The sequence below is a fragment of the Ochlerotatus camptorhynchus genome, unplaced genomic scaffold, assembly GCF_037179485.1.
Source record: "Ochlerotatus camptorhynchus isolate MF236.1 unplaced genomic scaffold, CSIRO-AGI_Acam_v1.1 ptg000505l, whole genome shotgun sequence".
NCBI classification, from domain to species: Eukaryota; Metazoa; Arthropoda; class Insecta; order Diptera; family Culicidae; genus Ochlerotatus; species Ochlerotatus camptorhynchus.
In genome coordinates, this window is record NW_027040990.1 from 198,239 (window position 1) to 212,314 (window position 14,076).

The window sequence follows — 14,076 nt, forward strand, 5'->3', positions numbered from 1 at the left end:
TTCAGCTCTTCTTCTCCATTCTTGCAGTTCCCGATCTGCCACAGTTATGCCGGATTTGATGACCGTCGCTAGTAGCTTGACCTCAATGTGTATGTTGTTCTTATCCTTCACGAACACATAGAGTTCATCGATCTTCCTCCTAACCTTCGTCATTTTGGTTCTCCCAAGCTGCAATTCTTGCTGTTTGCCACTGCTGGATTTCGGTGTGAATATTTGGCATGGCACCGCACCTAGCTGCTCTCTTTGGGGTCCATGCTGTTCCATTTGGGGTATGCTACTACTGGAACTCGCTGTGGTCACCTGGTTTGACATGGGGATCTCTGCAGCTTTCCGCTTCTTGCGAACACGTTCGCTCCTCCGTTTTCACTGTCTGGCGTCTAGCCGTCGTCCTTCATATTTTTTGGTTTTTTTTTTCATTTTCGTCTTTTTTTTTTCTCCGATTTTCTCCATTCTGATGGGTCCCCCCTCCGGGCCGCTATCTCCACTCTTTGTATGTAGTCTCCTATCGTGATCTCATGGTTATCTATGCAAGCAGGGAAGCCATGCTAGGGTTGACACGGTCCTTCATGGGGACCGTGTTCAGAGCCAGATCGGCGTAAGTCAGTAATGTTACATCTGAGCCTACTACTCACCAATCACCAATTGGTGACGAGTTTTGAACGTATCCGGAGGCCTGCCAAGGTTTTACCGGGACAGGGGCAGCCGCACTGTGTGTGTGTGTGTGTGTGTGTGTGTGTGTGTGTGTGTGTGTGTGTGTGTGTGTGTGTGTGTGTGTGTGTGTGTGTGTGTGTGTGTGTGTGTGTGTGTGTGTGTGTGTGTGTGTGTGTGTGTGTGTGTGTGTGTGTGTGTGTGTGTGTGTGTGTGTGTGTGTGTGTGTGTGTGTGTGTGTGTGTGCGTGTGTGTGTGTGTGTGTGTGTGTGTGTGTGTGTGTGTGTGTGTGTGTGTGTGTGTGTGTGTGTGTGTCTGTGTGTGTGTGTGTGTCTGTGTGTGTGTGTGTGTGTGTGTGTGTGTGTGTGTGTGTGTGTGTGTGTGTGTGTGTGTGTGTGTGTGTGAAAATCTCTACAAATTTCATTCAGAGAATTTTAATATGGGGTCCATGGGACATACGCAAGTCTTTATTATGCACTATGTATTATTATTGTTGTTCTTACAGAAAATGCTTAACCACATAGCCATTGAGTGGCCATTTAATTCTTACCTAAGTCCATTTAGCCACCCACACCCCCTCCACACCATCAATGTAAGAATGTCTTTTCTTATATGACACTTACGAAAAGTTTGAAATTCCAGCTCCCTCCGCCCCCCTAAATAGGCTCGTATATATTGAATGATTCCTATAACAGAAATCTTGCATTATCAAACAGCATTTAAAGATATTATGTTAAAAAAATTAAGCGAAAAAAAAATGTCCCGATTTTGTTAGTGTACCGTTTTTGTCAGCCCTAAATTCATCAGGGGGCTGACAAAAACGGGGCATTACTGTATACTAAAGTAGTGCTTTACATACACACTTACATTTTTTGCCGAGATTCAGTAAAACAAATACCAAGACTCAGCTAACAAATAAGATTTTTGCTGTGATTTCAGCTAACAAACAGATATTTGGCAGAGATATCAGCAACATTAAATGCCGATGTAAAAGGCTGTTGGAGCTTTTACCGAGCTAGTGTTCATTTATACCAATTTCACTGTCAAAAGATGTTATTTAGAACGCTGCTCATCTTACCAGATATGGCCATCTTACCCCGCTTTCCCCTAACTTTAAACTCAGGTGCATGCATAGGTATGTACTAAAAAAACAAACGACTAAACCAATTAAAATTTTAGTAATCACTCAAATTCGTAAAAACGTAGGTTACACATATAGACTGAGTAAAATTTACCTCAATTTTCCAATGCAAAACTTTTAGAATATGAGGAAAATCGAGAGAGGTTTCTTTGAGTCTATTTGTGTACTCCTAGGCAGAGTAAAACTTTCATCGATTTTCCTCATATTCGAGCAGATTTTACTCAGTTGCGATTTTTAGTGAAAACCCACTCAATTTTGTGTCGATGTAGATTCATAGAATTTTCATTTATCAATCTGCATTTAATACCTTTTAAAACATCTTACAAAATAAGTGAAAGAATACGACCGCTTTTAAAGTATGATCCATTTATAATTGGAACAATAACAAGTGCATGTGTTTTGGGTTTAGATTAACAAATTTATGAAAAGTTATGTTATGATTATATGTTTATCCTCGGACTTTTCCAAACCCTGGCTAATGAATCAGCGTACACCTTCGCCGTAGTTCTAATAATCCTAATCTACCATGTTTTATCTGACTACTGTGTTAGGAATATATGGGAAGTGTACCAGTTATTCTACTAGTGGTCCTCTAATTGACCATAATGTTCATCATATTAAAAATGTTCATCATATTAAAAATTTCATTCACAGGATCTTACACGCAGGCAAAAGAACGTAAGAATTCAATAAGAAATACTTGAAAAGTAATGATAACAAAAAAAAATAAATCAAAGCAGACTGGATCCGAACCATGGACGCTGAGCGTCAACGCTTGGGAAAATGAAATGGTTAAAGGCGTATAAGATCTACCTCATGTTACCCGAAAATCATTCATAAGTCACGCTTATGAAATTAATATGTGTTTTTCATAAGTCGAGTCTTATGAAATTAAGAATTTTTATTGGCCTCAGTGCATGGAAGCCGATTTTTTATCACATTCATTTTCCCATATTCCTACATATTGAAGGCGTTCAGTCTGCTTGTTAAAACCCAACTGTCTAATGGCAAATATACTGCATTAAAATATAGTTCCCTGATGTAATTAATGTGTTGTAATTAAATTATATTTTTCATGCGTGAAAATTGCATCAAATGCATGTTGGTTGCCTTTTCTGTCGTTAGGTGGTGTGTCGAACATGAAGCTTCTGTTTCACGTGATGTATGGAAAATCGAAGAATGAACAATATTGTTAATATAGTTTTGCTAATGGTGTCGGTGTCGATGTTGACAACGACCACTGCATTCGCTCATTCACACTCGCTACACACCACCAAAACAATAATGGTTTATGAGCGTATTCAAGAGATGCTATTCATTTATACTAAACTAAACAATAGAGTTGATTTGAGCACTTCCTCAATTAGGGTGCAGCAATCTATCACTATCACAAACATTTAATTTGTTAATGTATTTTCTTCTACTTTGATGATATTTGCTTGTGGTCTAATGTAATATAATCAAATCTAATACAAATGCAGCCAGTACGAGAAAGCATCCTTTAAAAAAAGGTTAGGTCAGATTACGTCTAATCATTTTTCTTGTCAACATTAAGATCTGCAGCATATCTGGGATATGGCGCAAATGCCAAAATGTCCAGGTCAAAATGTTTTGCATTTACCGCAAAGATGATTCTGTGATATGAATCGAGTTTGAATAATATACTCAACCGACGCATTTCTTGAATCTACAGGGGTAGAACGAAGCGTCAACATGGCGTACAAACGCCCCAGGAGCCGGCACCGGTGGTGTAGTGGTAAGCGTGACTGCTTTCTAACACCCCAATGGGTCTGGGTTCAATCCCAGCCGAGGTCGGTGGGATTTTTCTGAGGCATAAAAATCTCTGGTCACGTCTTCCTTCGGAAGGGAAGTAAAGCCGTTGGTCCCGGCCCATGTGTGTTGTTGAATGGGTGCGATATCCTACGCAGGTGTGGAAGCTGCCTTCCTGCACATTCGATTGCCGTCAATGGATGGCAATCGATGTCCGTCGGTGATTGGCACTAGATTGCGGAACAGAGACCGACGTTAAAATAAAGAAAAACGTCCCAGGCTATGTAAAAATCAAATTAGCATGTAATAATATATGAATGGTAAAATAAAATACTGAATATATCATAATGGAAGGATCTCCCTCTATGCCTCCAGGTTTTTTCCTTATCATCCAGGTAACTTGCACGTCTCCTTGATCTTAAGAAGAATCATGTTCTCTTGTTGGCCGTTGATCCGCTTGACTCACTCCATGATTATCTTCAGTAGCCGTTTAGCTGCTGTCTGTTTTCCTGCGCCAGACGCTTCGTCTTCATTTCATTTCGCAGTTCCCAACGTACGCCGTACACGAATCTTCCATCTCTTCTGTTTTCTTCTTACCGCGTTTGCCAATCAACACCTCTTCTCATTTGAACCATTAAAGAAAAAACTCTTCGTGGCTTCCAAAACGAACTTGGAATTTGTAATCGTCATAGATCACACTGGAAAATTTTCGAACCATCCACTAGCAGAGCATACTTTCTTGATTATATTTGCTTGTCAAGGAATACTCAGGATTGAACTCGGGATTAAAGCAGCTTGTTTATATTTTTATGTTGCTTCATGATTGAACAATCCAGTCAATATCATTAAAGGACACTACGGGAGGAAACATTAAATATAAAACATGTTGTACTTGTTGGTGTCACTACACCCCAAAAATTAAAACTACATGAGATTGCTATGCATTAAATATGCTACGCTCCAAGGGCAGAGGCAGTTCCACACAGATTCGCAAATCGTTTCGGATCGACCTTAACTCACGCGTATGATTGAAAAACTGTGAACAGCAAAGTTTAAGGAAATTAATTGGGCTTTTTGTTAAAAATACTTTCAAGATTGAACACTCACGAATAACATCTCAAAAGAGCGAAAATTTCTTAAAATATGCGATAAGTGAATTTTAATCTACGAGTATCTCGAAAATAACAACTTTGGGTCAAGTGTTAGTCGTGTACAAAACTAGGGAACCAAATATGTAAAATGGCATGTTGGACAATAACAAACAACTGTGCAAAGTTTCAACATAATCGTAGAAGGTCGATCAAAAAATTTAAAAAAAAATCGTCATTTGAAATGGAACTGCTGGGAAGTTTAAAAATCTGTGACAAGCAATGTGTATACGGTATTGACAAAACGGAGGGAGCTTGAAGTACTTAATGGATGCTCACTAAGCGAAAGATTTTTGACTGTTGTTATGTTTTCTAATTGATGAAATTATACTTTAATTTGACATATGTAAAATTTTAAAATAACCCTGTTACTTATTCAAGCGTTCTTTTATCTGAGACACAATGCATTCATTTTAACAACCTACAGATGAAAAACATACGATCAACAACAGAGGGATCAACATTTTATTTTATTTTTAATGTGTAAATTTTAAGCGAGGGAAAGCCTTAGTAGACATGTTTATAACATTTCCACCATTTGTTTTTTTTTTAATTTCAGGTGTTCAATCAATCAACCGTAAACAAAATATATGCCCTTGGTCCACATTATCTAGGGTCGCTGCAAGCCCCACATGCTGAGAAAATATTGGATGACTCTGTTAGTCCTATCGTGCCCGAAGAACGTGTTATATTTGGAATGAATGCACGAGCTGTCTCGAATTTAACGTTATCTAAAATCCGAAAAGTTTATAGCAGAGTCGATTGCAAAGCAATTGCCAAACAGCTAGGAATGAACTCACACGACAATGCTACTCCGATAAAAATATTACACAATTCTGCAGGTCATCTTGCTGGTCCCGCTCGTACACTTGGAGGAGTGATGATTGGCTATTTAGGTATACGATGCTTCAGCCCAAACCCAGTGTCAGCCATTATATACACCGTCGGCGGATGTAGTGTACTGCTAGGCATCATTGCCATGTCGCAAAATGTGGAAAGTCTCTACGCTGGGGTGAAGGCTCTTACTTGCGTGATAAAATCAAATAAATCGACTCAAAATGAAATGGATCGTAAAAGATACTATCAAACATTGGGAATGATATTCAAGAAAAAGAAGCATTTGTTAAACTCTCATATTCTGCACCTTACGTTTAACCTAGTTGGTACTGTAAACAGTGGCCATGAAACATCAGCTATTCCAAACGTCATGTCTTTCCAGGTAGGTTAGGTTTTGAGATGCAAGAAAATCTTAACACATACATTTGTTTCATTACAGGACTTATTATGTGACTTTGAAATCTGGCTTGGAGCTCCCAGTGACATTTTAAAATCGCTTTTGGAGCATCTACTGGAGCTTATATCAGAGTCCAGTGAAAAGCGAACGAATATTCGTATCATGCGAGATATGCAGGTTTGGCATAGTGATACCTTTAGATCCGACTATATCTTGAGAGCTGAAATTTCCAACTTGATCCTCGCTCGTACAACTCTCATTTAGGCGTATTCTGCGGGGCGTGTGTGGTGAGGTGACTTGTGTCTTCACAATTGTCACTTCACTGCCACCTCACCTCACACGCCGCGCAGAGTTGGCCTAATTTTGTTACAAAATGCGTGTTTGTTGAAATGAAGCAACATTTTATTTTTCGTATTTTTCTATTGGTGAAGTACCGGAAATCATTGCTAGACTTTATAGATCTCTGAATGCGTAAGTGTGATTAATGTGCAGTAAAACCATGTACACACTTAGTTTTGTCTGCCGAGCTCGGCTGTGCAAATTTCGACGAAAATAAGTTTCACTGAGATCTCAGCAAAAGTGACATTTGATTACCCTGAGTGTCGGATAATTTTGATCTCAGTAAAACTTTTTTCCCTAGATTTGCATAGCCGAACTCGGTACAAAAATAAACTAAATGTGTATGTATTAACGGTTTATTGCACTTATGCTTAGAACGACTCACATTAACATTCAGATATCTCTATAGATGGTTCATCGTAAAAAAAATAATAAAAAAAAAACGCATTCAATGAACCTTATAGAGATTTTCTTCTATCGTACGCTTTACGATTTCTTCAACTGCGCTTAAGCCTTAAAATATAAATAGCGGATTTTTAGCGATGAGCTAAATCTTAGATCTATAGGCCAACATTAGAGCCATTTCCCCTATATGCTTGAAATATTAATAATTTTAAAACCTTCGACCTGTACTGCGAGATGTTGTTTCAGTTTTATACCATCAACATATCATGCACATATGGTGGCGTTGGTGGTAGCGTTGTCTTAAAGTGGAAGTTCTGCTCTATGGTATACCACGTTTGATTTTATTAGTAGGCTACAACAAGCCTACGGCTAAAAATTACGATAATAATAAAAGAGATTTTCTCAGTACTGCGCTCTCAATTTTATATTATAGTCTATCCTTTTACTTTCAGTGCATTTCTAAACTATTACACATTGTTGAAGATGTGTATGACCACAATACACGAGAAGTTCTGTTTTGCTTATTAGAAATACTACTGGGGCCTCAACCACGTATATCTGATTTACTACTTTTTGGACAAAGTTTGGTTTATCATATTCCTCAGGTTGGTACTTGTTTTTTCCGCGGCAATTTCTTGTCCATAAAATATTTATGGCGAGAGATCTTATAGTTTGTATATTCTATCAATTTGTAGCCGGAAGATGAAAACGATAAAACCCTAAACCTAGCAGATTACACCACTGATGGCAACACATCTATGCATGATCCTGACTTGTATAAAAACAAAACAATAGTACGGAAAATTGTTTTGAGAAACAAAGGGCTATGTATGCTGCATAGTATGTTATTCACATCAAAAAATACTGTCAATGCTGTTTTATCTGAAGAAATTTCCAAGGTTCTTGGTTTGGACTGGCTCATGATGTTTATGCAACCACATCTCAATTGTACGACTGTTATATGGGCCATGAGAATACTGGTTGTTCTATGTGCTAACGAAATGATCATTGGACGATTTCGTGAAGGTAGTATGAATAGCGGATATATGAAAAACACCGAAGTTGTTTCGCAAAACAAGGATATGCTGCTTTTGTCGACGACGCAAAGCGTAACTGCATCAACTAATTTAAAGATGCCTCAAGATTTAGTTACATCAACGTTGGTTAAGACTAGTGATGAATCAAAATCTCAGTTCACGAATTGCTCCGGTTTTACATATCTGGAATGGTTACTGCAGCATCATATTAGCATACCCGAAATATACTTTTTGCTTACGGCAATCATTATGGGCCAACCTGTGAAGCTCTTAGGCACTGAGCATATAAATCTAGATCTAGATCGCGTCTGGACCTTTTTATGGGGTGCACCAGTATCAGGAATGCTTAGTGGTAAGTATTGTTGTCCACAATCAAGGACATTAACTCTACTATTTGGTATTGCGAATAGACCTTTCCCGTGAAGACCTTTCTATAAATATGTATTAAAAGCAGGTGAACTTTTGATAGATAAAACATAACTTGCACATTTATTTATTGATTTATTAAGGTGAACCAGCCCTTGGCTGAATATCTTATACATAAAAGAAAAAAAAAGATTAATAAATTAAATAATTATTTAATATATATATATATATATATACAGCAATTCCATAGAAAAAAGTTATAGTGGGTCTCAGAATTTCATGAAAATTGGTATAGTTCTTCCTTATCAAAAAATATTAGACTCGTATTTTTTTATTGCGCCATTAGGGTGACCATTTCCGTGTTAGGGTGGTCCAAAAAATCATTTTTTTTCAAAAATGTCTTTTTTCAAAAATTTATAACTTCTGAACCTCTTGACCGATTTTTACGATTGACCCTTCAAATGAAAGATGTTTTAATGTAGTTTTGAGAAAAATTATGAAACACTCAGAGATATTTGATTTTGTAGGAAAAAAATATGTTACAAATGCTTTTTCTTGATTTTCACTGCGAGGGTCTTCAACAACTTCTTATTTTAGTATTTTTAATTGAAAGATCATTTAATTTTACATAACATATCAAAAAATTAGCGATGTCGGAGAAGCAGTTTTGGAGATAAAATTTTTTTTTAAATAAAAAATTATTGTTCCGCAATATATGCACCACACGTGCATGGAAACGATGAAGACGCAAGGTAGTTCACAAACGCGTCTCCATCGAGTCACAGCAGCTGTAACTAATGAAATCTATGAGTAACTTACAAGCTGGATGCAACATTCAGTTCAGCCTGGAGGCTGTCCATAAACCACGTAGACCAATTTTTAAACATTGCAGATCCTACCTCCCCCCTCGTATACTTTACTAAAATTTTAAAATATTTTTACCGAGCGTATACTGTGGCTGGACTCCCCTCCCCCATTGAAGTCTTCGTGGCTTTAAAACAGGCCCCAGTTTGACATTATTAATTTTGGTATCAAAATTCTGGGAGAAGTACTTAAATGCTACAAATAATGACGAGGTCGAAGAAAAATAAGCAAAACATGAAGCATTTATTTTCTTTAATTACAATTTCACACATTTTTCTTCCGTTGAAAATGAATACCGTTTGACAATAATATACTTTTCGTTTTGAGGCTTAAAACTATGGAATGACTGAGTCCCCGAAATTTGGTTCACATGTATAAAACGGTTTTTCAATTTTCTTTCCATTTTATTGTAATCGGATTCCGAAAAAAAACTGATAGTGTATTTTTGAATTTGGCTTAGAAATAGCCCATGAGTAAAGTTCTTGGGCCGTTGTTATATGGTGGCCTTGCAAACTCGCTTTCGCAGCGTTTCGTTTTAATACTCCTCCCAAAGCATCACAAGGGCCCTTTCCATGACAAGTTGCGAAAAAATTCCACTCGGCAGCAATGCCAAAATCTTTTTGCATGTTGCATAAATTAAAAGCGGTCATCTTATTTTTATATTGGCTTCCTGATCCATCTGAGAAAAAGTAAATCTGTTGTAAGCTTGGCAATTTACATTTTATGAACGCTAGACAATGCGTAAGAAATAAACGAACTGCGACATGATTATGTTTAGTGAAATCAGCAATTGCAATAAAACTAGTAAATTTCAAATCGTTAGATTCTTCGTCTTTAAAATAAATAGCACAAGGGTGAATAGTACATTGGGCGTTCGCCCAATGAAAGCCTTGAACTGCATCCTGCACAACGAAAGAATAATTCTCCGAAAAATCACAGATTATGATGCATTCTGTAGCTTTCAAATTGCTTTTGATGTGTTTCATATAATTTGCCTGTTGCTCAGCTATAAAGTTATGCGGCAATAAATTGAATAATTTTTCTAAAAAAGTATCAATAAATTCCTGTGTGTCCATTTCAACTAAGTCCATAATGCATCTCTCTACTTGACGCCATTGTTTGAATTGTATTGATTCAACATGTCCGTTACTAAGAATAGTCATTAGTTCTGTGGCCAAAATTTGCGTTCCTGAACAATTTTTGCAACACTGCAGCCAGCATTGTTCACTTGGATTTTAACAAATTATTTTTTTAAACAAATTGTGATAGGAATCAACACCATCTGGGAGTGATTGTCTGCTTTGTAGTGTTTTAAAAATAAGTTTACCGTTCTGATGATATATACAAACGCATACGGTATGCGTGCCACTTGTCCCTGCCAAAATGCAGTGTTTCGGACGGTTACTGGCGAACATGGAAAATCCTATTTTAATATCAGGATATGTATTTGTAAAGATGGAGTACGCCTCCTGCAAGTTACACAAAACTAATCTTCTTTGTATGTAGATTTCGCCTTCATCATTTTTAGATATTAAATAATCTCTTTTCCCCGGACAAACACGACTTATATCGTCACTATTGTAAAAATCACGAACAAGCATTATCGTTGGTTCTCCTAATGAAGCTCTGCTTAACCTCTTTACAGGCACCGACATTATTCCTTTCTCTTGCTGCAGTGCTTTTGCTTGGTTGGCCTTATGTTGGGAAACATTGAACTCCTTCATAATTCTATATGTAGACCAACTTTTGGGAAGTGTGGTTTAAATCCTGTATCGCTCATTGCTGTCTCTTGTTTCTTTATATTTATCCTTAAGTTGTATAAGGAATTCATTTTCGTCCGACAAAGGTGCGTTGTAGGTGGTAACGATCGATTCAGAACTGGTTGTTTCCACTGATTCTGAAAATAAATATAAAAAATGATTGATTATTAGAAAAAAAACATACAAATGATTTATTTTTTATTATTTACCTTGGCAGGGAAAAGGAACCATTCTGGACGGTCCCGCAACGGAAATTGATTCAATGCTGGTTGCTTCGATGGACTCTGAAAAATGATTGCAAAAAAGAAGAGTTTAAGTTAGTAGTTAGAAGAAAAGAATTGAAATTTAAAGAAGAATCACATGAATTTTCAAATAACGTACCTGCAGCAGCGATTCTGGATGGTCCTGCAACGGCTTCTTCGGTCACGGCATCATTGGGTTCATATAGTTTGTGGTAGCATCGTTGACAAATGAAGGAGCTACTCTCATCTATTTTAATCTTTTTTTCCACTGCATAATCGTACAATTTATTGGTGATTTTTCTGGCACATGAACTCAACATCCAAACATCACACATTGAACACTTACGTTTCATTTTTAGATATTCTTCAATTCAACTGTTCTAGTAGGAAACTTTGATTTCTAACTGATCATTTCTTTCATAACATTCGTTGTTTTATGTGAAGCATTATATCGTACCTACGAGTGAGTGATATACCTACGAGTCTAAGCTGGTCTACGTGGTTTATGGACGGCCCGCAGGTTGAACTGAATGTTGCAACCAGCTTGTAAGTTACTCATAGATTTCATTAGCCACAGCTGCTGTGACTCGATGGAGACGCATTGTGAACTACCTTGCGTCTTCATCGTTTCCATGCACGTGTGGTGCATATATTGCGGTACAATATTTTTTTATTTTAAAAAAATTGTATCTCCAAAACTGCTTCTCCGACATCGCTAATTTTTTGATATGTTATGTAAAATTAAATGATCTTTCAATTAAAAATACTAAAATAAGAAGTTGTTGAAGACCCTCGCAGTGAAAATCAAGAAAAAGCATTTGTAACATATTTTTTTCCTACAAAATCAAATATCTCTGAGTGTTTCATAATTTTTCTCAAAATTACATTAAAACATCTTTCATTTGAAGGGTCAATCGTAAAAATCGGTATAGAGGTTCAGAAGTTATAAATTTTTGAAAAAAGACATTTTTGAAAAAAAAATGATTTTTTGGACCACCCTAACATGGAAATGGTCACCCTAATGGCGCAATAAAAAAATACGAGTCTAATATTTTTTGATAAGGAAGAACTATACCAATTTTCATGAAATTCTGAGACCCACTATAACTTTTTTCTATGGAATTGCTGTATATATATATATATATATATATATATATATATATATATAAAATAATTAATTAATTTATTAATCTTTTTGTTTATATATATATATTCATATGTTAATTAATTTATTTGTTTGTTTATTGATTTATTAATTTATATATTTAGTTGCGGCTTAGGGTTTCTCCCAGAATAATGGTGGAAAATTAAAACTCTCGTAAAATAAAGTTGATTTGCATACATGAAACTTGAAAATAGCCCGCAATTGACGGAAAATAATTCATTTTCCTTAAGCTTTTGACTCCTTCGCACCTATAGTTGCGTTAATGTTCCTATAATAGTGGAATCCATTAGACACCAATGCGTTCCAGTAATATAGGAATCAAAGTTTGCAACTACAATACAATGTATACAGGGCTGAAAGTGGGCATGTGATGTAATAGTAGTGACTTGAGTGACTAAAATTACGAAAATAGTGACCAAATAGTGACGTTTAAACAATTAAAAAGTGACCACGGTCCAATACTAACCCCCACTTCCTCACTCTGCAGATCACGAATTTGTTATTAGATCGCGAAATTGAGGCACAATTTACAATTTTTGGACAGCAGTTTTAGAAGATCTAGGATATATGTGAAGCGATGCAACATGAACATAACAACATGAAGAACTGCAGTCTAGAATTAAATGTATATAGATCTAAGTTAGCCATGAGTATATTAATAAAATATCCTTCTCTTCATTGTAACCTCCCAAGAATAGAATCTTCTGTAACACCTCAAACATAGAAAAAGAATCATAACTCTGGGATCTAGGCAACTTTTCTAGATCACAGTTTAAGAAAAAATCTCATTATGGCCCAGATGGAGTGATCACGGACATAAAACAAAACTGAATGCGTCTGGGACTTAAATCTCAATCGTGAAAAATTAGAGATTTAGGAATACATTTTAGAGTCAGCCGGCGCCGGTGATGTAGTGGTAAGCGTGACTGCTTTCTAACACCCCGATGGGTCTGGGTTCAATCCCAGCCGAGGTCGGTGGGATTTTTCTAAGGCATAAAAATCTCTGGTCACGTCTTCCTTCGGAAGGGAAGTAAAGCCGTTGGTCCCGGCCCATGTGTGTTGAATGGGTGCGATATCCTACGCAGGTGTGGAAGCTGCCTTCCTGCACATTCGATTGCCGTCAATGGATGGCAATCGATGTCCGTCGGTGATTGGCACTAGATTGCGGAACAGAGACCGACGTTAAATAAAGGAAAGAAGAAGAAGAAGATTTTAGAGTTGTTTAATTTTTCTTCTAAGACCTGTACCTGGTATTTTTGTTTTTAGTATTACCGGAATATTAGTATGGACAAAATACAATACAATTTAATGGATTTAAAAAGGAACTCAAGAACCTGTGACATGATTTATTTTCTCGATTTTTTGACAAATACTACCGAGATTATATAAATTTCGGGCTTTTGAACATCTATCTAGAGAGCTGGAATTAGGGCGTAACAGCTTTTATAAACAATGACTTCTCTCGATGATTTCTAGACACTCAAGGCTCGCCCAAGCAAATCAACATCACTATCAGGCAGAGCCGATGGTTATGTTGGTTTGCGTTGGCGTGCCTTGAATTCCTAGAAATCATCGGGAAAAGTCATTGTTTACAAAAGCTGTTAGGTCCCTAATTCCAGCTCTATCTAGAAATGTCGAGAACTTGAAAATCTTCCTAGAGCATTTTTTTTACATTGAACCAACGGGAAAGGTAATTTTTACCAGAAAATACAGGTAGCCTCTTCAAAATAGGAATTCAATAAGGTTCACGTGCCGCACATAAAATGCAATTAAATGGTAATGAATTCCACTGGTTTCACTGGACCAGTCCACATGTCATGCTGGTGAAGGTTAAGTGAAATTCAAGTAAGCTTTTCGTGATTTCATGGTATAAACAATTCTATATAGAGCTGGAGTAAGGGCGTAACAGCTTTTGTAAACAATGACTCGATTATTTCTAGAAATTCAAGGCACACCC

The 14,076-nt window shown here is 36.8% G+C and overlaps 1 protein-coding gene across 1 annotated transcript in view; it reads left to right on the top strand.

Annotated features, from left to right (window-relative positions):
* The window catches only part of LOC135712845 (WD repeat and FYVE domain-containing protein 3-like), a 134,034-nt gene that overhangs the window by 101,964 nt on the left and 17,994 nt on the right, over positions 1–14,076 (top strand). Inside the window, exons 15-18 of the mRNA XM_065235908.1 lie at positions 5,267–5,926; positions 5,984–6,118; positions 7,138–7,290; positions 7,381–8,074. Of these exons, the coding sequence (XP_065091980.1) occupies positions 5,267–5,926; positions 5,984–6,118; positions 7,138–7,290; positions 7,381–8,074 (1,642 nt within the window). The remainder of the gene's footprint in view (positions 1–5,266; positions 5,927–5,983; positions 6,119–7,137; positions 7,291–7,380; positions 8,075–14,076) is intronic.